Here is a 26750-nt window from a genome sequence, read left to right on the forward strand (position 1 = left end):
ATACTGAGTATTGTCTTGCTTTCTGGTTGCTTAGAAGGCATTTTATTGACAGGTTTAAAAATATCACCCAGGAGAACACTCTAGAGAAAAAAGTTAATTGCATATGGGCCCCTCTCATAAAATGCCTTTTAAACCACCAGCGAGCAAAATAATACTATAATACAAAATAATAATTGTGATAGTACCTTTTCACCAGCTTTTGAGTACTTTTTCAATTGTAAAAAGCTTAAATGTTCTTTTACAGAGAATATGAAAATTATCTCCTAGGTGAAACTTAAAAAAGTTAATTGCATATGGACTGAGGTGTTTTTCCCTGGCAGGGATTAGAACTGGGGATCCAGTGCTGCAAGGTGAGAGTGCTGCCCACATAGTTAGGCCTTAATACCTGCATATGAAAAATCAAAAGCAATTTTTTTTTATTCGAATTGGAAATCTGATTGATTTCCCTTTTTCAAGTCAATCGGAAGTGGTAGATTTTTCTGATCAATTTTTATGAAAATTAAATTGTGTAGGGTAGATTGTCAATGTCTTAATGTATAGACCCATGCATTTTCTCAAAGTTTTAGATAATTTTGTACATGTGTGGTACACTATCACATTGGTCAGATTTTTCAAATGTTACAATCAATCAGAAAAATAGATTGCAAATCTTGAATTGAATAGAAATTTTAAAAAAATGTTATGGTGTGTGGCCACCTTTAGCTAGAAGGGAGGACAGACAGGGATTTATAGAGGTACATTCCTGTGTACAATATCAGACAGGACGTAAATACCCTCCCCAGATTGTTCATATGCAGCTATTAGGCGTGAAGGCGTCATTGCAGGTGAAGGCATCCACACACACCACTACCGACCTACCTACCTACCTACCTACCTACCGAGACAAAGTAAGAGACACAGGGCAGTGTTTTTTTCTAGATTTAGTAAGACTTTAACTACTTTGGCCTCCTGGACATAGTAGCTATGCCCAGGAGGCCATGTGCGCGTCCACGCGCTCCCGCGGGCGATCGCCCGCGTGCACGCGCGCTCCCGGCCCAGTTTCGTTAGCCTGGCAATCAGTGAATCGGGCTATGGTGCCCGATCACTGATTGCTCTCCCCCGCTGAAAAAGCGACAGCTTCTCTTGGAAGCTGTGCTTTTTCTGGCTGTAACGTCCCCCCTGCGTCGCTCTAAGCGTATGTTACGCTTAGAGTGACGTCATGTAAACAAACTCATGGCCGCCATCTTGTGGCCAAAAAGTAAAACTACAACTACAAGTGAAAAAAATAAAACTCAAGACACATTTACATTATAAAACTATGGCTTACATCCCACCCTCCCAAAAATACCCAAATAAACTGTTTAATACAAAAAAAAACAAAAAAAAACAAAACATTACAATAAAAAAAAAAAAACATGTAAATATTTACCTAAGGGTCTAAACTTTTTAAATATCAATGTAAAGATGAAATATTTCTATTTTTTTTTATTTTAAACTTGTAAATTGTAATAGATGCAAAACGGAAAAAATGCACTTTTATTTCCAAATAAAATATTGTCGCCATACATTGTGATAGGGACATAATTTTAATGGTGTAATAACCGGGACATATGGGCAAATACAATACATGAGTTTCATTTATGGAGGCATGTATTATTTTAAAACTATAATGGCTGAAAACTAAGAAATAATGATTTTTTTCCGTTTTTTTTCTTATTCTTCCTGTTAAAATGCATTTACAGTAAAGTGGCTCTTAGCAAAATGTACCCCCCAAAGAAAGCCTAATTGGTGGTGAAAAAAACAAGATATAGATCAGTTCATTGTGATAAGTATTGATAAAGTTATAGGCTAATGAATGGGAGGTGAAAATTGCTCGAATGCATAAAGTGAAAACGACTGAAGGCTGAAGTGGTTAAAACACATCACGCTGCTCAAAAAGTAATTTTCATACATTCCATTGACTCTTTTGTACTTAGATCTTGAAATAATTTTACAAAATCAAATGTTGTATGACACCGTACATTTTCCCACACCACCATCTATTATTAAGTATGTAAACTGAATCTGAGAGAGCCTAAGCGCTTTGAGTCCTATGGGAGAAAAGCGCTAAAGAAATGTTATTGTATTGTATTGTATTGTATGGTAAGTAATAATTAAATGTCAATGTCTTTATTGCAACAGAACATAATTTAACTACGGTATATGCATTTTGGGTATAGTTTTTGCTTATTTCTATTACTAAAATGGGTGTATAGGCCCATGATTATATGTATGTTTGTTGGATTAAAAATGTGCTTGCTAAGATCCTGCAGAGCAGGACCCTCTTTGATAGGCTGTCAGATTGTGTGCGTAGAACCAAAGAGAGTAGGAACTGCCGCTGTTAAGGCACACAGGTTAATGGATGCTTCATATCACAACAGAGACATTGTTTGAGGCTGATGGCTCCCTGTCTCTCTGGGTTTGGCTTCAGTTACTTTTACAGACCAAAGCCTGTGAGTCTGACTACAAAATCCAAGGTTGTTTGAATCCCAGCAGTAAAGAGAAGAATCTATTAAAGACAACCTACCAATCTACATTCCTTGTGGGTAGAACTGTGTTTTTACTACATAACATTGCAAGTTGCAACATCACACATGGAAAGTTTTTCTAGACAAAATTATGTCACCCAGAGAGCTTCTGCTCTTAGTTTAGCATTACAGTCAGCCTTACTCATCTAGTGGCCCAGTGTTTTTGCATCACCCAAACAATTGTATGTGGCATCACTGTGAGATTTAAAATACTATTAAAACTGGGCTGTTCAGAGCATTATCAGCTAAAGTGCTTTCACCTACTTTGATAGCTGGGGTAAGTGCTTCTTCAACAAGATTTATTCATAATCATTAGTACATCTTAACTTTTATAGTTGTTTTTTCATTGCAAATTTTTGGCATCCGATCATTAAGTATCTGCTTTGTTTAGCCTCTCTTAAGGCCTTTTTCAGATGGTGGGCTGCACTGCACGCTTGTGGGGCAGATAAGCCTTTGGTCTGCTACCCATGAGCGCCATTCAGAGCGCATTACCTGGCAGCAGAGAACCGTGACATGTGGCGTCTGAGCATGGCTGCAGCTTCACTCAGGTGTGACCCCATGGAGGGGAAGGATGGGGGGGGGGGGCACCTGTCTACCTCTAGTTTTGATAGCTAGCAAGCACGTGGCAAGAGAGCAGCTGACAAGCAGTGAATTCATTGCCTTCAGCTGCCCGTATGTAAGCATCCTTACTTACAACCTTGGGGAACATATTGACATTTACTTTTTTGTGTGGTGAAAAAACGAGAGCATCAATAATAATGTGCACCCAACAGTACTTGGTTTCGGCTCTAAAAAATAAAAATCAAATATTCATGCTTGATTATATTAATGAGAGTTAATTTATTTGCAGGATATTGGTCTTGCATCACTAGGAGTGTCAGATGAAGAAATAGAGAAATTGGCAACAGTAAGTCAGACCACATAACTTGCTTTTATTTTATTTTTTTACTCAATACATTTTTATTGAATTTTGGTTCAAAAAGATATACATAGAACAATGCATGCTGGATCATCTAACCAATAAGAAGGTTACAGTCCTATATGTAGGGTTGCTCGTAGGATTCCGCGGATTGGAGATTTCCGCGATTCCGGTCGGAAATTGGCAATTCCATTTCTACGATTCCGGTCGGAAATTGACAATTCCATTTTTCCCGGGGAAAAATCTGGATTTGACTCAAAGCAGCGTTTTAAGGGCAGAAATCACATTGAATGCTAAATTGCAGGCCTAAAGTGCTTTAAAACATCTTGCATGTGTATACATCAATCAGGGAGTGTAATTAGAGTACTGCTTCACACTGACACACCAAACTCACTATGTAACGCACCACAAACAGCTGTTTGTGTAGTGATGGCCGTGCTGGACTGGTATGGTCGCGGGGCTGTGGTAACTCAATGATAGAACAGTGACTGTCCAGCTGATCAAATTTGCTCTGTCCACAATGAAGCAACAACCTTATTATCTTCTTGTATGTAGGTAGGCATAGGTAGGAGTCCCAGTATAGGTAGGTAGGCATAGGTAGGTGTCCCAGTATAGGTAGATAGGCATAGGTAGGAGTCCCAGTATAGGTAGTTAGGCATAGGTAGGTGCCCCAGTAGTTAGCTAGGCATAGGTAGGAGTCCCAGTATAGGTAGGCATAGGTAGGTGTCCCAGTATAGGTAGGTAGGCATAGGTAGGTGTCCTAGTATAGGTAGATAGGCATAGGTAGGTGCCTCAGTAGTTAGCTAGGCATAGGTAGAAGACCCAGTATAGGTAGGTAGGCATAGGTAGGTGTCCTAGTAGTTAGCTAGGCATAGGTAGGAGTCCCAGTATAGGTAGGTAGGCATAGGTAGGTCCCCTAGTATAGGTAGGTAGGTAGGTGTCCCCGTATAGGTAAGTAGGTGCCCCAGTAGTTAGGTAGGCATAGGTAGGTGTCCCAGTATAGATAGTTAGGCAGGGCCTGGCTGGCACAGTAATAACAATTACCAAGGTCCAGCTGCAACAGATAGGGCTGTATAATGTCAGTGTCAGTGAGCAACAAAAAAAAAAAAACATCAGGAGAACATTAGCTCTCAAAAGAGCTGTTGAGGGTGAAGGGTGCTATGTTAGCAATAACAATCAGCCAGGAGCAAGCTAACAAGCCAAGAGCCTAACTAATCTTTCCCTATGAGAGAGTCTGATGCAGCTGTCCCTTCACTAATTACTGCTGGCACACGAGTGAGTGTAATGGCTGGCGGAGCCTGCCTTATATAAGGCGGGGAGTGGCTCCAGGACTGAGTGTAACCTGATTGGCTACAATGTGCCTGCTGACTGTGATGTAGAGGGTCAAAGTTGACCCTAATGGAGCATCATGGGGCAAATCGAACTTCCGCAAAAGTCCGCCTTCGCCGACGAACGCGAACCACCCAAAGTTCGCCTGGAACCATTCACCGGCGAACCGTTCGGCCCATCTCTAGTTCTGTGGTGACAGAAATGACCCCTGTGTTTTATTCATCCATTAATACATCACAACTGGGAGCTTGTGTCACCACCACCAATCAACATCACCAGTCAACTACAGAGGTGTTTCGTGGCCAGGTGGAGGGACCAGAAGAGTCACTTATGGGTTCCAATGCTTTGGTTGAACTGGATGATGTTTTGGATGATGAGGCGGCTGATCCAACGTGGTCGCCATCTGGTGGGCTAGGCACTAGCAGGCGTGAGCACTGAGCAGCATGGAGAAACCGAGCAGATGGATGGCCTGCAGCCTGCAAGTGCTTTCCCATCTGTCAGTACCCACCAGTCCAATGCTAAGCATCGACATGCTAGAATAGGTCGCACCACTGCTCCACGTGCACACACATCCCCTGCATGGAATTATTTTACTGTTCTGGAAGAGGATGAATCCAGGGCAGTCTGTTCTGTGTGCCGTAATTCGGTGAGCAGAGGCAAATCGGGCAGCGCGTTCGGCACTTCAGGTCTGATAAGTCATCTGCGCAACCACCACAGACAGCAACAGGCCCCTCCTCTTCTTTTTCTAGTCGTCCTGTCCCTATCCAACCTGCGTCCCATTCTACTTCAAATCCCTCTGCATGCCAGGCTGGAAGAGGGCTCGGCATCATCACCCTTGTTGGTTTCCTCTGAATCACCAGTGTTCCAGTGTCAGGCCTCTGTGCCAGAAATGTTGCAGAGGAAGCGGATGCTCCCTGCAAGTGATCCTTCTGTTGTCAAAAATAATGCGCTCCTGGCAAGGCTCTTGGGCCAACAGCTGCTGCCCTACCAGTTTGTGGACTGTGCCCCCTTCCGCAGACTGATGAACAGTGTTGCTCCACGATGGCGGATCCCCAGCCACCATTATTTTGCCAGGAATGCTATCCCTGCCCTTCACCAGCACATTGTGGAGTGTGTCGGCCGGTCTATGGATCGCGCTGTCGGTGGCAAGGTGCACTTCACTATGAATGGCTGGAGCAGCAGGCATGGGCAGGGAAAGTATCTAACTTTTACCGCCCATTGAGTCACCCTCCATGGTGCTGCTGAGGAGGGTGCTAGATCTGGGGCATCTCAGCTGGTGGTGCGGCCACGTGGGTTGAAGGGGAGGCCTGTTCTACTTCCCTCTGCTACCTGTTCTGTCCAAGGCCAGTCCGCCGATGCTGAGCCTCCCAGCAGGTGGTCCCGCTCCTACACTGGTCTGCAGCACCATCGATGCCAAGCAGTGCTGAAACTGAAATGTATGGACGAGAACAGGCAAACTGGATCTGTAATCCTTGCAGCCTTGCAGGATCAGATTCGGCAGTGGCTTTTCCCCCGAAAACTGGAGCCAGGTGTAGTAGTGTCTGATAATGGTGCCAACATGCTGGCCACCATTTCTGAAGGTGGCTACACTCACTAACCTTGCTTGGCCTACGTCTTCAATCTTGTAGTCCAGAAATTTTTACGAACTTTTAATGGGTGGAAGGATGCTGTGGCCTCAGCACGAAAAGTGTCAGCCCACATCCGTCGCTTCGCAACCGCCACCGCGGCCTTGAAACTGCCGTAGCGCCGCCCGCCATAGCCTGCCGCAGCACAGGCTTATTTCTGATTGTCCGACGCGGTGGAATGCCACCCTCCACATGCTGGAGAGGTTGTGGGAGCAGCAAATGGCGGTCAGGCTACACCTGTCTCAGACATCTTTCTCCAGAACAGGGCCATTGGACTACATTACTGTGGACCAGTGGCAGCTGATTGGACAGGTGTGCAAAGTCTTGGAGCAGTATGAGCAGGCAACAAAATTGGTCAGTGAGGAGCACTGCAGCATATCAGAAGTGCTCCCTATTGTCTTCATGCTGGACAAGGCTCTTGACAAAGTGCTCGAACAGGGGGAGGGAGACCTACTGAACAGTGGTCAGTTAAGTGGGGGAGTGAGTGAGCATGCTCAAGTTCTGGATGAGGAGGCAGAGCTTGTGGAAGCGTAAGAGCCCATTGTCCGGGGGTGGGAAGATTCTGATGTGGAGCTGGAGCATGACAACAGTTCTGACAGCCAGGAAGAGGTGATTAATCTTCCCTATGGCTGTGCTTATGCTCCAGTGCCTCCGTAAGGACCCCCGGGTTAAAACTCTAAAATCAAGGCTCAACATGTGGGTGGCCACCATCTTAGATACCCGGTGCAAGGGGAAAATGCAGCAGTTCATACCCGCCTCCCAAGCAGATGCCAGGATGGGCCACATCCTGGATGCCCTTCTTTTTTGGGTAGAAAATGCATTTCCTGCACCTGTATCCCGGGCCCAAGCTACCAAGCCTCATCATACTCAGCAAAGGTCTGGTGGTCCCACTCCCAGCAGCAACACCAATAGCCAATCTGTGAACCTGCTGAGTATGTTGAAGGAATTTTGTCAGCCAATGCCAGATACTCCTTCTAGCAGCAGCACCACCAGCGGGCAAAGTAGTCACCACCAGCGGCTGGCCCGTATTGGTGAATGATTACTTGGGGTTGGCCAGTGCTCCAGACAATATGGAGAGTAATGATAACCCCATGGAGTATTGGACAAAACAACTGGATATCTGGCCTGAACTCGCTCAGTATGCACTGGAGGTTCTTGCATGCCCCGCCGCCAGTGTTCTTTCTGAGCGAGTATTTAGTGCTGCAGGTGGGGTGGTCACCGACCAACAGACCCATCTGTCCACAGACAATGTGGACATACTAATGTTCATTAAAATGAACGAGTCATGGATCAGTGATAATTACAAGGCCCTTCTCACTGATTCATGATGAAGATTAGACAGACTAAATAACATTTTTTGCTGTTTTTCAAGCCTCAAATGTTCTCCCTCTCAAACTCTGCTGCATATTTTTGCATTTTAAGATCATAAAAATGCAGCTTTTGCAGCTGTCCGACGTTATATTCTATCCTAACCCCATGCTTTTGGCCTACAACTTCTCCTGCTGCTCCAAAAAAAAACGATAATGACTGCTGTGAAACCACCTCTAGGTCCCATGGCCTACGACAACTCCTGCTGCTACAAACAAAAATTGTAATGACTGTCGTGGAACCACCTCTAGGTCCCATGGCCTACGACAACTCCTGCTGCTCCAAACAAAAATTGTAATGACTGCCGTGGAACCACCTCTAGGTTCCATGGCCTATGACAACTCCTGCTGCTCCAAACAAAAATTGTGATGACTGCTGTGGAACCACCTCTAGGTCCCATGGCCTACGACAACTTCTGCTGCTCGAAACAAAAATTGTGATGACTGCCGTGGAACAATCTCTAGGTCCCATGGCCTATGACAACTCCTGCTGTTCCAAACAAAAATTGTAATAACTGCCGTGGAACCACCTCTAGGTCCCATAGCCTACGACAACTACTGCTGCTCCAAAAAAAAAATTGTAATCAGGATTGTGATTCAGCCACCACTAAAGCCAAAGTTATCAGCAGGACTGCCAGGAAACTGGCATTTGTTTAAAAGGAAACATCCATTAGGTTCCCTTTAACATTGTGGAAATGGTTCCGCCGGAATGCGGAATTCCGCAGAATACTGCGGGGATCCGCCGGAATGTGGCGGTGACGGAATTTAGTTACCGCGGAATGTGGAATTACCTCAATATCGGAAATCGCCTGTTCCGATCATCCCTATTATGTAGTGAGCAGAACATTAAAATTAGCAAATATTGTAGAGTATGAATACAAACTCTCGAAATGTTGAGAGCTTATAACTGTTGGTCCATGAATAAAGAATGAAAGAGACAAATAAACAATAGACAGAAACATCATAGCAAAGAGTAAAGTGAATGTAACCTGTGTCCATGTATAATTATTCATGTATATCTATACATTTTGACTGAATTATTAGAATTAGTAGATATTTAACAGTTACATGTTTTTGAGGTTAAGGAGAAATTAAGAACTGAAAGGCCATTACCAAGGGGAAGTAATTTTGGGGAGAAGGAAGGATGGTAGAGACAGGTTTTTATTGAATTTATGGTATAGATGCAGAAGCAAATAGTCTATATTATTCTAGTAAAATATCAACTAGTTAGAAAAAAAAAGTGGTTACCTCTTTCTTAAAGTGGAACTGAAGATTGCTATAAAAACAAACAGTTTCACTTCCCTGGGGCTTCCCCAAGCCCCCAGCAGCTGCCCTGTCCCGCACCGGTCCTGCACAATCCTCCGTTCTCCAGCTGTGGTGCAGTTTTGTTACTGCCAACTTGTAACTCGACGGCAACTGCGTCTGCACACCCTGGGCCACGCGTATCCTTCTTCGCGTTACCGTCCACTGCAGGACTGTAACGCAGAGAAAGATACGCGTGGTCTGGGGCACGCAGGCGCAGTTGCCATCGTCTTACAAGTCAACAGTATTGAAACTAGCTGGCAGCGGGAGAACGGAGGATCGTGCAGGAGCGGCGCGGGACAGGACGGCTGCTGGAGGCTTGGGGAAGCCCCAGGTAAGTGAAACTGGTTTTTTTATAGCAATCTTCCGTTCCGCTTTAAAGAACTGCATGTGCTGGCGGATCATCAGGAATCATGTGTTAACTGCTCAGAGGATTATTAGAATTATCACACGGCCAATTTATCACCAGATTATAGAGCCCTGCTCTAGAAAATCTCAATTCCCTTAAATGTTTCTCCATTTGTATATTAATTCCATCCTGATATTTTAACTGGGATATGGAAGGGATCTCTGAAGTTCCCCATAACCTGCTATTATTAACATTTGTTAATCACAGTATGAGGCAGCTTATTACAACGATTAACCCTTTTTCTGCAAATCTCCTGCTCCCAAATTGTATCGCTGGTAGCCAAGTTAATTTTAAAGTCGGATTGTCAGCTATAAAATCCAATTCCATTTACCCAGTGCTTTGTGTTTATTATGTTCTTATGCATTCTACAACCTGACCCTGCATTGCAAGCATTTCAATACAATCATAATCTGCTGTAATAAATCTTATCTCAGTCAGCCTGGCTCTATTTGGTATATTGCCAGGGAGTAGGGAGCTTGTCATCTCCCCTCCCACATTCCTGCTCCTCACTGATTGGCTGAGGGCAGCTTAGTGTGACACAAGGCTGAGAAGGGAGAAGTTGCTGAAATATGATATATGTTGTGCTCACATGTGTTTACAAAGCAAGCTAGATATGACTGTGCAGTTTCAAGGAGAAAAAAGAAAAAGTAAGGGAGGAAATGAAGTTTTACACATTTTGTCACATTACTGCCACAAACATTAATCAATTTTATTGGAATTCCACGTGAAAGATCAATAAAAAGTGGTGTACACGTGAGAAGTTGAACCAAATTCATACAGGATTCCAAACATTTTTTACAAATAAATAACTGCAAAGTGGGGTGTGCGTAATTATTCAGCCCCCTGAGTCAATACTTTGTAGAACCACCTTTTGCTGCAATTACAGCTGCCAGTCTTTTAGGGTATGTCTCTACCAGCTTTGCACATCTAGAGACTGAAATTCTTGCCCATTATTCTTTGCAAAACAGATCCAGCTCAGTCAGATTAGATGGACAGCGTTTGTGAACAGCAGTTTTCAGATCTTGCCACAGATTCTCGATTAGATTTAGATCTAGACTTTGACTGGGCCATTCTAACACATAGATATGTTTTGTTTTAAACCATTCCATTGTTGCCCTGGCTTTATGTTTAGGGTCGTTGTCCTGCTGGAAGGTGAACCTCTGCCCCAGTCTCAAGTCTTTTGCAGTCTCCAAGAGTTTTTCTTCCAAGTTTTCCTTGTATTTGGCTCCATGCATCTTCCCATCAACTCTGACCAGCTTCCCTGTCCCTGCTGAAGAGATGCACCCCCGAGCATGATGCTGCCACCACCATATTTGACAGTGGGGTTGGTGTGTTCAGAGTGATGTGCAGTGTTAGTTTTCCGCCACACATAGCGTTTTGCATTTTGGCCAAAAAGTTCCATTTTGGTCTCATCTGACCAGACCACCTTCTTCCACATGGTTGTTGTGTCCCCCACATGGTTTGTGGCAAACTGAAAACGGGACTTCTTATGATTTCTTTTAACAATGCCTTTCTTCTTGCCACTCTTCCATAAAGACCACTTTTGTACAGTGCACAACTAATAGTTGTCCTATGGACAGATTCCCCCACCTGAGCTGTAGATCTCTGCAGCTCGTCCAGAGTCACCAGGGGCCTCTTGACTGCATTTCTGATCAGCGCTCTCCTTGTTCGGCCTGTGAGTTTAGGTGGATGGCCTTGTCTTGGTAGGTTTACAGTTGTGCCATACTCCTTCCATTTCTGAATTAAGAAGTTTTAAATCAGGATGATACCATTTATTGGCTAACTACAAATGAATAAGAATAAACAAGCTTTCGGCCTTGCAGCCTTCGTCAGGTTTACATCCTGTTAGTTTGCAAGCTGGTGGTACAGACAGCTTATATACATGCAACATCAAAAGGGAAAACAGATATTTTTTTCAAGCATAAATACGTCATTAAGATGCCTTAATACAAACAGACCATCTAAATGGGGTAAGATAAGGATCCTTGTTTACTCCATTGCTCACAGACCTGGTATTTAGGATTGACCCAGAGGTATCGTAAATTCTTAGTTCACAAGTTCAGCTAGAGTGGCTGAGACAGTTCATATATCATCAATCTCATACCAATATAGAAAGTTGTTGTCCTTATTCAAACCCTTCTGCACAGCTTTGAACCAATTTATAAATTTTGTTTCTGCTATTAATCGGTCATTTGACGTTTTGAAGCCGCCCTTCAGGGCAGTGACACGAAGATCATCCATGCTGTGTCCGTTGGACCGAAAGTGTGTAGCAACTGGGAGTCCAGATTTGGTATCATTAATATCATATAGTTCTGGTGTAGAGGTGGCACACCTTACCCAAACTGCGGGTGCTATGGCCTGTAGATGCTGAGCCCCAGCATCAAGAATTCAACAGCAAAGTAGAAAAGTCCAGGTCAGCACACCTTTTCAAAGTGCAAATTTTTCAATGTATTGCTTCATAAGCACGTGAAATTGACAATTGTTTCGGGGCCACGGCGGGTCCCCTTCCTCAGACAGTGCAAACAAACAATACACCAAATCAGTGCACACAAAATATATACTCTGCAAGATAGAGAACCTCCCATGACAATCAAAGGCTAACTCCTCCCCTTCATCCCTCGCATCACATGTAAACATTATACAATACCAATCATCATACAATGGATCCTCTTATTGCCCATCAACATACTGGAGACATGGCATCTGGCTCACACATTAAGGCCAGCCATGTGCTGTCTGCTTGTCTAAAATTGCCCACTACGGCGGTGTCCACTCACCCCGGTGTGCCCACCTGTGCCAGCGGGGGCGGAGATCCGTGTCCATTTGAATCCTATAGGCTGCTGCTTCGCGCCACGGCCAGACAGCATGTACTGACTGAGGCCCTTCAAAGGGCCACAGACATAATGGAAGGCAAGGAGGAAAGACCGGCGAAAAACAACATAGCCTTGGTCCATGATTACAGCCCCTTGGCAATGACTATTAAAAAATCAGTGGGCAAAAATCTTACCATCTTACAATCAGATACAGATTTGAATCCAACCCTGCATGAACCTCCATTATTCTCACACAGGTCAAGCAAAAGCCTACGGGACATATTGGTTCAGGCTGATCCAATTAACAAATATGAAAAACCTCCATTCGCTTTCTCAGACAGGAAGGGCTGTTACAAATGTTATAAGTGCAATGTCTGTAATTCATTAATTACTGGAAAATATTTTTCTGACCCTAGGAGTGGAAGGAGATATTACCTCAGAGATTATTACAATTGCAATACAGAATATTGTATATACATGTTACGGTGCCCGTGCGGACTGGCATACGTGGGGAAGACCACGAATGCCTTTAAGGTACGCTTTCAACATCACAGGAGTGATATCCGACTTGCCATTGAAGCACTGCAGAAAGGTAAAACTCTAGATGTAACTAAACCAGTGGCGGTGCACTTTGCCAATATGGGCCATCGCACTGGTGACCTTGAGGGGCTGGTCATTGATTTTGTCAAGAAACCACGGAGGGGTGGCAAACGGGACAGATTGTTGCTTCAGAGAGAGGCGTACTGGATATACACGCTTGACACGGTATCGCCTAGAGGACTCAATCAGTATAATTCATTGAACTGCTTCCTTAATGAAAGATAGCTTACCATGATGAACCTGTGGGTATGGGTAGTCTATGGGCCTATGAGTGATGTTTTGATGTTTATGCTTTGCTCGTTTTTTGTTTGAATTGATCTCTGGACTATTGACTCTGCTGAGTATGTGGGATGGGATCTGCCTTATTAGGAGTACATTCACATGACAATATCTGTTGGGAATTGTTGTTACTCTCATGACAATCTTGTTCTCATCTTGCTCAATTCCATATTCTTTCTTTTCTTTCTGCCTTGCCTTTTTTCTTTTTTCTTTTTTCTCTCTTTCTTCTCCTTCCCCCCCCCCCCCCCCCTCTCTTCTTCCCATCTCATTTGCTTTTCCTATTCTACTTCTCTCTTTCTTCTCTTTATTTCCGCGCACAAATAATTTTGCCTTATCCTGCATCATATGTATATGGTTGTATAGGGAGCATTAGACATATGTGTTATCATGTATGGTTGTGTCTTGCCACGAGGTTGGTGTCATCATCCTTGTGCCATATGTGTGCAATGCGCGCACTGCGTTGTACAAATGTGGGTTTATCCCCCTTACTGTGCCCCTGCTGCAGCTGTGTGTGGACATTTTGTTGTTTATAGTTGCTATGGCAGCCGTACAACATGCCCACTACACTTGCGGCGAGTTAGAGAGCCTTGTTTGGCCGGTGGACCCCAGGCCAACACCCACGATGTGACGTGTTTGCTTTGTGGGATTGGCCTGGAGGGTTCCACCATTACATCCAATGTGACGTCTTCGACGCATGGTAGGGCAATGGTTACCACGACAACGTGGTGTGGGAGGTACCTACCGCTCGGCGGATGTGACGCAACGGACTGGCTTGTGCGGCGGAAGTGATGCCGTTGCTATGGCGATAGGCATTACGAGCGCTCGGTAATGGCTGAAACAGCCGTGGCGCGAAGCAGCAGCCTATGGGATTCGAATGGACACGGATCTCCGCCCCCGCTGGCACAGGTGGGCACACCGGGGTGAGTGGACACCGCCGTAGTGGGCAATTTTAGACAAGCAGACAGCACATGGCTGGCCTTAATGTGTGAGCCAGATGCCATGTCTCCAGTATGTTGATGGGCAATAAGAGGATCCATTGTATGATGATTGGTATTGTATAATGTTTACATGTGATGCGAGGGATGAAGGGGAGGAGTTAGCCTTTGATTGTCATGGGAGGTTCTCTATCTTGCAGAGTATATATTTTGTGTGCACTGATTTGGTGTTTTGTTTGTTTGCACTGTCTGAGGAAGGGGACCCGCCGTGGCCCCGAAACAATTGTCAATTTCACGTGGTTATGAAGCAATAAATTGAAAAATTTGCACTTTGAAAAGGTGTGCTGACCTGGACTTTTCTACTTTGCTGGTATCATTAATAGTGTGCCTGTGTCCATTCATACGTTTGTGCAGTGTTTGTCCAGTTTCTCCCACGTACATAACATTGGGGCATTTAGCACACATGATCAGATATACCAGATTGGTGGACCCACAGGAAAATTTACCTTGTACTCTGTACTCCTGTTGTGAACCTGGTATCGTTACCCTGTCAGTGGAGTAAATGTGTCTGCAGGTCCCACATATTTTTTGTCGGCAGGGTGATGTTCCGTTTTGTTGAGGCCTATTCAAAGAGCTCCTGACAATCATCTGTTTTAGATTGTGTAGTTGCCGATATGACAAGAGTGGAGGTTTAGGGAATATCGTTCTCAGTCTGTGATCCTTGTGTAAAATGGGATGAAGTTCCTTAGCAATCCTCCTTAAGATTTCCAGGTGTGGGTTGTAGGTGACAACCAAAAACTTCTTGCTTTTACTGATGGCTAACACGGTACAATACCCTACTGCTACTACTATGATTTCTGAATTATCGCTTGAACAGTGCTCCTTGGGATGTTCAAGGCTTTGGAAATCTTTTTGCAGCCTAAGCCTGCTTTAAATTTCTCAATAACTTGATCCCTGACCTGTCTTGGACCTGTCTTGTGTGTTCTTTGGACTTCACGGTGTTGTTGCTCCCAATATTCTCTTAGACAACCTCTGAGGCCCTCACAGAGCAGCTGTATTTGTACTGACATTAGATTACACACAGGTGCACTCTATTTAGTCATTAGCACTCATCCGGCAATGTCTATAGGCAACTGACTGCACTCAGATCAAAGGGGGCCGAATAATTATGCACACACCACTTTGCAGTTATTTATTTGTACAAAATGTTTGGAATCATGTATGATTTTCGTTCCACTTCTCATGTGTACACCACTTTGTGTTGGTCTTTCATGTGGAATTCCAATAAAATTGATTCTTGTTTGTGGCAGTAATATGACAAAATGTGGAAAACTTCAAGGGGGCCTTCTTTAGGAGTATCAAACTAAAGCCTGGTACACATATCTAAATTTCATTGTCTATTCATTGGCCAATTTTACTAGTTCCATGTAGTTTACCTGCACAATATGTTCATAGTATTCAAAATCTGTTGGACCTTATAGTACATGGAGGCTGTAACATTGGCCAGTCAATGGCCAATCAAAATTGGATGTGTGTACCAGACTTAAGATATTGCAAGATATATTTGCATGTGATGTAAACCAGATGATATCCTTCATTCCAGCTGTATTGGTTCACTATTGAGTTTGGACTATGCAAGCAAAATGGTTCTATAAAAGCCTATGGAGCTGGCCTGCTGTCATCTTACGGGGAGCTTATGGTAAGAAATTTGCAATATTCACTTTAAATGGTTCACATCATCTGAATTTTACATTTCATAATATTGTATCCCTAAAGTAAATACATGGATAACAGGAGTCTTTATTCAACATCTTATTCATTATAACAGCTTAAATTGGTATAAAATCATTATTTCTTCTTTGGTTTAAAAGACTCTTTACAGCAAAAAAAAAGGTACTACCAGAGAAAAACACTGGTAGCAGAACAGCATTCACACAGTTAAACACAGCACTTTCTTCTTCAGTGTGAAGCTTTGCACTGTTACCGAACTTGAGAAAGTGATTACAATAGTAACTGATAAGAAAACAAACAAGATAATGTAAATACTGCTAACATTGTCTCAGTTGAATACAAGCCAAACGTTTACACAGGAAAAGGCACAGGTCAAAGAAAGATGGTCACCACTATGGCGATGTGGCATTACAGCAATCTATGAGGAATCACGTAGTCTGAGGGGTAATATAGAGTGGCTTCTCTCACCCTAGTTAAGGCTCTGCATGTTCTGGGTCTTGAAGCGTTCAAACGTGCATCAAATAGAAATCCAGCACTGCAGTGCAAAAGTGCTGTTTATTGTGTGCAGGACAAATGTCAGTATTACATACTCATAACGCACTTTGCTGGGCTGCAACAAGCAGAAAATGGTCCTACCATGGGTGAGGTGGATGGCAGTGTGTGCAGGGTGCAAACGGGCAGTCTAACAGCTGTTTTGCATGGCGGTGCTTCTTCTGAGGATTAACCACCCATGCTGTATTTTGAGAACTTGTAATAATGCACAAAAGCAAATATGATATCTGTATGGGTACCGTATATACTCGAATATAAGTCTAGAAATGTAGGTCTGATTCACGTCATAAAAGTGTAGGGGTTGACTTGTACATGAGTCACGGCAACACTGAGCACACTGAGTAATGTGTGTACTAATAGTGACATTACCATTTTCAGCAATTTACCCATTGTAAGTGATACTTTGAAGAAAGAAAATGCTAAGAATAAACAAGAAAGTCCTGGCCACAACAATTAACAAGGAAAGGGGCAGGGAGGAAATACTGGGCTGCAGTAGGGGGATGAATAATTGCAGCAGTTGTAGGCCTGGAGGAGTTATTGGCTGCACTTAAGGGTCAGAAGGGGTTAATGGCTACAATACTGTATGCAGTGCAGTCATTAACCCCTTCTTGACCCGAAGTGCAGCCATTAACTTTGCTGGGTAGACTTATACTCGAGTCAATAAAAAATTCCAACTTAAGAGGGTTGAATATTGTAGTCGACTTGTACATGAGGTCGACTTGTTTTCGAGTATATACGGTAATTAAAAGTAGGTAAACATATTTTTACAGAATTTTATGTCAGAGCTTAATCCCTCTTTAATGCGGACCTAAAGGTACCTTAAAAAAAAAAGTGTTTCACTTACCTGAGGCTTCTGCCAACCCCCTGCAGCTATTTTGTGCTTGCGCCGTCCTGGAACAATCTTTCGGTCCCCCGCTGCAGCTCACTTTCTCTTTCACTGACTTAGAAGTCGTCGTCCACTGCGCCTGTGTGGCCCTGCGCAGGATGCTTCCGACAACGTGAACGAGAACGCGGGTGGTCAGGGTCACACAGGCGCAGTGTACGGCAACCGAAAGTGAGCTGTAGCAGGGGAACCGGGATCATTCCAGGTATGCGCGGGCACAGGATGGCTGCAGGGGGCTGGGAAAAGCCCCAGGTAAGTAAAACTCTTTTTTAAGCTATCTTCAGGTCCACTTTAAGTAAAAGCCAAAAAACATATTTTACTTGAAAGAAAAACCTACACATGCACAATGAGAAAAAAGGGGGGGGAAAACCTTAAGTCTTTTTTTTTGTAACTTTTCAGCTGCATATTTTATTTTTCCTGGAAGTGTAAATGTATTGTTTATTCAAAAAATAAAAAAAAACAACTGAATGTGGACTTACTAAGTTGATAGCGCAACAGAGGATGTACCATCTACGGCAGCTGAAAAAGTTTGGCCTACCTCAAAATCTAATGGTGCAGTTCTACACTGCAATCATCGAATCCACCATAACATCATCTATGACTGTAGGGTTCGGCTCCTGCTCAGCATTAGAAAAGGGGAGGCTGCAGCGCATCATCCAATCAGCGGAAAGGATAATTGGCTGTAGCTTACCTTCCCTGCAGGATCTTTACGCTAGCAGGTGCAGAAAGAGAGCGACCAAAATTGCCTCTGACCCCTCTCACCCAGCTCACTCCATCTTCCAGCGCATGCCTTCAGGAGTAAGATTCCGGTCAATCGCTACCAAAACCTCTAGACACAGGAACAGCTTTTTTCCTCAAGCGGTAGCCATACTTAATGCTGAACCACGTTAGAGCTGCTAGGACTTGAAAGTAATCAGCACAGAACTAAACATGAACAATTCTCACATTGCTTACTGCCACTATACTTACAATGTCCTTGACTTGTAATATACACACTGTCTGTCCTTGTATTGTTTTTGTTTGTGTTTGTTAAGCAACTGCCAAGACAAATTCCTTGTAGGTGCAAACTTACTTGGCGAAAATAAATTGATTCTGATTCTGATTCTGATTCTGATTGATGGATAGCAGATTGCAGTTCCTCCGCTTGGGGCTTGCCCAATCATTAGGTGAGCAGTAAAAGGAAGTGTGATCTATCAATTTTTCGAACTTGGCAGGCTTCTATTGCAGCACAGTACACCTCCACGGAAATAAATAAGGAAACAGCGCATGTATGGGCATATTTCCCTATACATCTCAGGCTAAAGGTGGCAGCCTATAATAGATACTATTACTAATCAAATAAATGATTAATGGCTGAACAGTGAGATGGATGGCATGGGTTGCATTACTCTGGTAGTCCCCAGAGTACTCTGAGCCCACGAGCTTGAAGCGCCACCCCTGAGTAATACCAGCTCATATGGTCAATAACATTAAGGGGTACTCTGCAAAAAATTAAGGAAGGGGGAGAACAAGTCATTATGTACAAGAGGATCACCCCCAACCTGGTGCCCAGGAGCAAAATGAGGAAACTATCCCATGACAAGGGTACACCTTAGGTGGGATTTATGGCAAACTCTTGAAGCCTTATTTAATAATAAATAAATGTCTACCATCACACAAGTAAATAGGTAAAAACTGAAAGCTAAGAAGATAATGAAATAAAATCAACCTCATACAGATTATTATACCACTACAATATAGTATAGTAATGTATTCTCAACTCTCAGAAGTCTAAATGCACACAACAGAAAAACAAAGCAGTAGTTTCAGCAGAGAGAAGAAAATCATTTATCCTTATAGCTTTTAGTGAATGCTTTTGAAACCAATGACATAAAAAATAAAAATCCCAGATCACAACAAGTGTATTAAAGCACACCTATGGAGGCTGACATATTTATTTCCTTTTAATCAATGCAGATTGCCTGGATGTCCTGCTGATCCTCTGCCCGCCCTCCTATACTTTAGGTTGGATTCACAGTCATCCAGTGCATAATGCACATGTTATGAGTGTGAACTGCAATGGAGACTGGACTTAGTCTAAGGCCAGGGTCACACTTAGCAGAATCGCATGCATTTTCCTCTATGTGCTATGGGGAAAACCTGTGCGATTCTGCTAAGTGTGACCCTGGCCTCTTAAAAAACCTGCATGCAGTGAGTTAGAATAACGTGATCCATTACAATGTAGTACTGTTAACAGGCCCTTAGAATTATGAATTAGCATGGGCAGAGAGGTGACATGCAGAATTATTTTGCAATACAACCGAGCACTTTGAACTAGCCCTTAGCCATAGACCCTGAACAAACATCCAGATCAGGTGCTCTGACTGAAATCTGACTAGATTAGCTGCATGCTTGATTCAGGTGTGCTATTCAGGGCTTGTTTCCATTAGGCAGCGCAGGACCCGTGCGTCAGTCTTGCTTTGCGATGCATGTGATTCCCCGGGGGCGGCACTTGCGATCCTATTCGTTATAATGAATGGGATCACTGGCGCAATTGCCCCAAAATGCGTGCAACCATGCGCTGCAATTCAGTGGTGAATCGCAGCGCATGTATGGAAACATCAGAAAGTGCAGTCCATGCACTCTCATTATGTCGCTGTGATTGCGTTTCCATAAGCGAGGCTAAAATCTTGCATATGGAAATGAGCCTTCAGACACTACTGATGCCAGAAAAATCAGCAGGGCTGCCAGGCGACTGGTATTGTTTAAAAGGAAATACATATGGCAGCCTCCATATACCTCTTGTTTCAGGTGTCCTTTAAACTGGTGACAAAGACCTAATACACAATTTAGAAGTCAATTCATCACAGGCTTCATAGCATGAATATTTTTTTTTCTGCAATCATATTAAAACATCAAACACAACATGGTCCTTCCGAAATTGTCACAATAATATTGTTGAAATACCACTCTCATAGGACCCAATAGAAGTCATCAGAGTAGGTAGTTTTAAAAAAATATTTAAACTGTGGCCATCAATAAGTAAATCATTTTATTGATGTTGCTATTGATGTCCTCTCAGTTTCTGCCCAACAAACAGGTAACTAAAAACTGTATGATAATGAAGAGCACTAAAATGAAAGCATGTTTTTTCCACTCTCTTGATGTATTAAAAAAAAAAAAAAAAAAAACCAGGAAAAGCAGGTACAAATGATCTTTTCATGTTTTCGTATTTTTCAGTATGCACTCTCAAATAAGCCTGAGCTTCAAACTTTTGATGCAGAGGTCGCTGCTGTCCAGCCTTATGAAGACAATTGCTTCCAACCTGTGTATTTTGTATCAGAAAGTTTTGAGGACTCCAAGGCTAAGTTGCGGTGAGTAGGGCTGATCGGAACAGCTGAATTCCGATTTCGCCGAAATTAGGTGTACTGCAGGCGAAAACCGAATTTTATGTTCCGAATTTTCGTGTTCCGTGTGCATTTCTATTAAATTAAATGGTGCCAAATTCCGCGGTTAATTGTGAAGCCCCCGTACATGCTATCATCACCAAATTTGGCATGTATGTTAAGCAGATGAGTAGGAACATGGTAAAACAAAAATTTGTGAAAAGACCTTATAGTTTCTGAGCAAATAGATTTCAAAGTTTCATAGGAAAAATGGTTTTTAAACTGTGTAAAATGACACTGCTGCAGTACAGGTTACTGCATTCAGAGTTCTGTATACATATTGTATACATTTCATGAAAAAAGACAGCGTGGGGTCCCCCTACAGAGCCTCTGTAACCCCTTGTCTCTCATACAGGCTGGGATAGCCAGAATGCGGAGCCCCGGCCGACTGTGGCTTTACACCCTGAGCTATACCAGCCCGCATGCTCCATGGTATGGGGGGGCTCTGGAGTAAAGGGGCGGCCAAGCCTTCCCTTCTCCCCCGGAGCCCTTGTCCAATCCATGTGCCCCAGGAGGAGGGGGTGGCCACTGACATCCTGGGGGTTCATGGTGCCATCCGGGGGTCAAGCGGATCCCCGGATGCCGCACCCTCCCCAGGAGAAATAAGTATAGGGGTACACAGTGCCCCTTACCCATTTCCACAAAAAATTAAAAAAAAGAAACAAAAACACGACTAGACTATATTAACCATGGATATTTACCTTGCAATAATCCCACGCCAATATCCTCAGGAGTGGTCCCACGCCAGTATCTTGACATCCCATCACCCTCCCACACCGACAAAATCCCGCCACTGAATGGTCAGCCTCTGCATCTGTATAGCAGGGGCTGGGAACACAAAAATGTTGCCTTTGAAACAAGAAATTTTGGCAAAAAGTGATGCAATCAAAATGGCTGCTGGGAAATCCTCATTCACAGGAGGCCACACTAGAGTGGCGAAACCAGCCATTTTTCACATAGATGGTGGGTCCAGGTGACCAGAGCAGGAGGTGCTCTGGTCCCCTGGACCCACCCATTCATGTGAAATAACGCTCATTCTGACACTCTGAGGTGGCCTCTGGGGAACGGTAATTCCCCAGCAGCAATTTTGTTTGTGGCACTGTTTGCGGAAAATTCTTGTTTCAGAAAACAATTTTCGTGTTTTCAGCTTATGCAATACAGATTGCAGAGGCTGTCTACAGCCATTCAGCCCCAGGAGTAGGGTGGGTGCTTGTGACCTCCTAAGAGGATACTGGCGTGGGATTATCACAAGGTAAGTATCCCTGGTTAATTTAGAGGAATAAAGGACTTTCCTCTAAATTAAAGGACTTTTCTAAATCAGAAGAAAAGTGCATCTGTATAGCAGGGGCTGGGAACACGAAAATGTTGCCTTTGAAACAAGAAATTTTGGCAAAAAAGTGATGTAATCAAAATGGCCGCTGGGAAATCCTCAATCACAGGAGGCCACACTAGGGTGGCGAAACCAGCCATTTTTCACATAGATGGTGGGTCCAGGAGACCAGAGAAGGAGGTGCTCTGGTCCCCTGGACCCACCCATTCATGTGAAATAACGCTCATTCTGACACTCTGAGGTGGCCTCTGGGGAACGGTAATTCCCCAGCAGCAATTTTGTTTGTGGCACTGTTTGCGGAAAATTCTTGTTTCAGAAAACAATTTTCGTGTTTCCAGCTTATGCAATACAGATTGCAGAGGCTGTCTACAGCCATTCAGCCCCAGGAGTAGGGTGGGTGCTTGTGACCTCCTAAGAGGATACTGGCGTGGGATTATCACAAGGTAAGTATCCCTGGTTAATTTAGAGGAATAAAGGACTTTCCTCTAAATTAAAGGACTTTTCTAAATCAGAAGAAAAGTGCATCTGTATAGCAGGGGCTGGGAACACGAAAATGTTGCCTTTGAAACAAGAAATTTTGGCAAAAAAGTGATGTAATCAAAATGGCCGCTGGGAAATCCTCAATCGCAGGAGGCCACACTAGGGTGGCGAAACCAGCCATTTTTCACATAGATGGTGGGTCCAGGAGACCAGAGAAGGAGGTGCTCTGGTCCTCTGGACCCACCCATTCATGTGAAATAACGCTCATTCTGACACTCTGAGGTGGCCTCTGGGGAACGGTAATTCCCCAGCAGCAATTTTGTTTGTGGCACTGTTTGCTGAAAATTCTTGTTTCAGAACACAATTTTCGTGTTTCCAGCTTATGCAATACAGATTGCAGAGGCTGTCTACAGCCATTCAGCCCCGGGAGTTGGGTGGGTGCTTGGGACCTCCTAAGAGGATACTGGCGTGGGACCACTTCAGAGGATACTGGCGTGGGATTATCACAAGGTAAGTATCCCTGGTTAATTTAGAGGAATAAAGGACTTTTTTTCGTTGTCGTGTTTTTATTTCTTTTTTTAAATCTCTGTGGAAATGGGTACTCATTTCTCCTGGGGAGGGGCGGCCTCCGGGGATCCGCTTGTTAAAGGGGACTCCCGGATGGCACCATGAACCCCCCCAGGACGTCGGCGGCCCCCACCTCCTCCTGGGGCACCGGAGGTGGGGAAGAGCCCCTTGTCCATGGATTGGACAAGGGCTCCGGGGGAGAGGGGAGGGCTTGGCTGCCCCTCTCCTCCAGAGCCCCCCATACCATGGACCATGCGGGCTGGTATAGCTCAGGGTGCGAAGCCCCAGTCGGCCGGGGCTCCGCATTCTGGCTATCCCAGCCTGCATGGGAGACAAGGGGTTACAGAAGCTTTGTAGGGGGGACCCCACGCTGTCTGTTTTCATGAAATGTATAAAATATGTATACAGAACTCGGAATGCAGTAATCTGTACTGCAGCAGTGTTATTTTACACAGTTTAAAAACCTTTTTTCCTATGAAACCTTAAAATCGATTTGCTCAAAAACTATAAGGTCTTTTCACAATTTTTTTTACCATGTTCCTACTCATCTGCTTAACATACATGCTAAATTTGGTGATGACAGCATGTACGGGGGCTTCACAATTAACCATAGAATTTGACACTACTGACTTCAATGAAAAACCGAATTCGATACTCAGAAATGCCAAATTTTCAAGTTTCAAGTGTGTACTCGGAACTGTCAAAGAGCTCAGCCCTAGCGGTGAGTGGTTGAGATGAAAGGGGATAAAAAGTCAGAGATGCAGGAGTATATATATATATATATATATATATATATATATATATATATATATATATATATATATATATGTCCTTTCTAGTGAACTTTTTTTTCTCTTATTAAAATATATGTACAGTATCAATGTTCTGACTAAAGGAAAACACATGATTTTACTTTTACTAGATAGCACCAATAACAAAATAGAAAACTAAAAAATCTGTAACAACCGCCCCCCCCACACACACACACACACACTGGGGCAGGGGGGATACTTACCTCAGGAGGGGGAATCCTCTGGATCATAGTAAGGCTTCGCCCATACGATCGGATCCGCAATACTGCACAGACGGGAGGCTTTCCTTCTTAAGGCCCCCCCTACACACACACACACACTTTTTTCATTACTTTTCATCTTCCCCGGTTTACACTTTCTGATCAAGATGAAAACAGTGGAATATATTATTTGGGTTCCCAAATAATTGTTCTGCGTAGGACCCCATTAAGTCTTACTGTGTACCTGTTAGGCCTAATCTGAACCTTGTGCATAACATTAACCCTTCCCTTACACCTGCTATACTGATCCAAACGTTTCACCTCAGCCAAGCATTAACCATTAAGGGAAGCTAAACTCTGAGTTAAAAAAAATAAAAAAAAATAAATGTGGAGCAAGGTCAAAAAGTAAGGTTCCAAATTGATTTACCAAATCACACACTGTAACAAGATAATTCTTATTTGACTTAAAGTTCAGACCTTGACCACTAGGTGGTAGCACTATCAAGTACTAGTGCTGATGGTTTTTAGAACTAGGCAGTTTGACAATGGGTACTGAACTGCAAAGAGTAAGTTGAGAAATTATACATTTTTTTTTTGTGGGCCAGGTGGAAATTATTGACTTGAAACTGTTCATGGTCTGAATATGATGACTATGCAGCAAACAAGTGGTGTGAAATTAGTGCCAATCATGTCTCTGTGATGGACAAACAAAGAAGAGGACATCTTTCCTCATCAGCTTATCATGTTCCTGAAACCGAGTGGCTGCTGCATGCAAATTGCCATTCAATTTAAAGATCTGCAAATATATCGTAATGTAACTTTTCACATGGCATAACATTGGACAGTGTTCATGAACATTTAGGGTACTGAAGAATGTTCCAGGAAAAATTACAAAGGACTACAAGAAAATCACTTCCCTTACCTGCCTCAATGAGCAGATCATCATCATTGTAGATGAAACATGGGTATTCCATTACAACCCTGAGACTAATCTTAGTCAAAGATATTCAGACAATAAATCATTACGGTGATTGTGATTTTAGAGAGAATGGATTCTATGTTTTACAAATGCATTTTCATGACTGATTTTCTGTAAAGTTTATGCAGGTACAGTATAAACATTAATAGGCCAATTTATACAAAGTGGAGATCAGAAAAAAACATCTCCACTTTTTTTGCTCTGTAATTTTAAACATCAGATTGCCACTTTGGCTGCACCATATTTACAGGTTTTATTTCCTAGCGATCAGGCAGTGGGAAGTGGAGAATTGTCACAAGAACAGTGGTAATCAGAAGTTCCATTCACTTGCATTGAAAAGTGGAGAGAGCTAGCAACTCATTGACACAATTTGCCACTCATTGACTGGAAGTACTGCCAACAACACATCATTATTAGCAAAATACTGGTGATGGCAAAAGTGGTGAAAAGGTGTTTGGAACAAACACAACTGTTCTCCACACATCAGTATGGGCCATTTTAAATGTAGCAATCAGAAGAAAAGTGGCATTAAAGCAAACCTGGAGAGAAAATAAATATGATAAAACTTCCATTGCTATCTATGCAAAAGAGCTTTTCTGAGCTTTTCGACCCACTGGGTCAAATACAGTCCTGTTTTCTAAAGCACTTAAACAGCAATGAAACAGTGAGAGACAGCTTGAGATAAAGTTTTCTACAGGAAGGTTAAAAGGGTCATTATTTCTGCTTTATTTTATAGTTTAAAAGACTGAGTGTGCTTTTAAAGCAAACCTAAAGCGGAAAAAAAACTTACAGTATGATATATTGAATTATGTATGTGTAGTACGGATTAGAAATAGAACATTAGCAGCAAAGAAAAGAGTCTCGTATTTTTATTTTCAGTTATATAGCTTTTTTTTTAATAACATCGCATCATTATGTCACAGTTGCAGTTTTAAATAACAAAACAATTTGCATGTAATCTTTTCAACTGATTGTCACTTTCAGAAATATGGCGATCTGAAAAAGCTGCTATTTCAGAATAAATAATGGCGTTTTTTGGGGGAACAGCTGTCCACCCCTTTATAGACAGGCTTTATTATCATTACTCTTGAGAATGACTTCCTTTTCTTTTTCTCCATAGACAATATGCTTTGAAGATTAAAAAATCATTCTCCCTTCGTTATGATCCATTGACGTGCAGTGTGGAAGTTCTAGACTCCCTCCAGAAAGTTCAAAGTACTCTACACCAGATCAAAGATGACCTGCACAGCCTGTGCTCTGCTCTGGACAAACTAGGATGAAAGCCATTGGGCCCGATCCTATTCACTTTTTCTCTTACATTTTCTCATTCATTTTCCACAATACTTACATTGTAATATTACGATTTATGGAAATCAGTGACAAAATAAATCTTTGATGGGGGTCATGATATTTTTGCCATTTTCACATTATTATGATGTAGCATTTTTATTCTGAACTTCTATACACAGATTTAATTAAGTCCTAGAAGTGTGAATTCTTAGCTTTGGTTCTACAGTTCTTTGTCATTGGCTTGGGGATTGCATGATGTGCTTTTGGACTTAGCTGCCTTAGTTTGGTATTTCAATAACAGGTGATAGGATGGATTTGGCCACTAAGGATAGCACTGTCTGTCTGTGCTAGTCCTATCAGGTCGGTTTTCAGCTTGC

At 43.1% G+C, this 26750-nt stretch overlaps 1 protein-coding gene across 3 annotated transcripts in view; it reads left to right on the forward strand.

The window, feature by feature from the left end:
* Positions 1-26478, forward strand: part of LOC137561501 (tyrosine 3-monooxygenase-like) — a 57653-nt gene extending 31175 nt beyond the window's left edge. Inside the window, exons 9-12 of one of the 3 annotated variants that reach the window (XM_068272801.1) lie at positions 3397-3453; positions 15728-15823; positions 20510-20643; positions 26204-26478. In XM_068272801.1, the coding sequence (XP_068128902.1) occupies positions 3397-3453; positions 15728-15823; positions 20510-20643; positions 26204-26363 (447 nt within the window). In that variant the 3' untranslated portion in view covers positions 26364-26478. Of the gene's footprint in view, positions 1-3396; positions 3454-12726; positions 12845-15727; positions 15824-20509; positions 20644-26203 lie in introns of those variants that run through there. The other 2 variants (XM_068272802.1, XM_068272803.1) reach the window with 2 other exon arrangements.
* The last annotated feature ends 272 nt before the right edge of the window (positions 26479-26750 follow it).

This window comes from Hyperolius riggenbachi, chromosome 3 (assembly GCF_040937935.1).
Source record: "Hyperolius riggenbachi isolate aHypRig1 chromosome 3, aHypRig1.pri, whole genome shotgun sequence".
Classification (NCBI taxonomy): Eukaryota; Metazoa; Chordata; class Amphibia; order Anura; family Hyperoliidae; genus Hyperolius; species Hyperolius riggenbachi.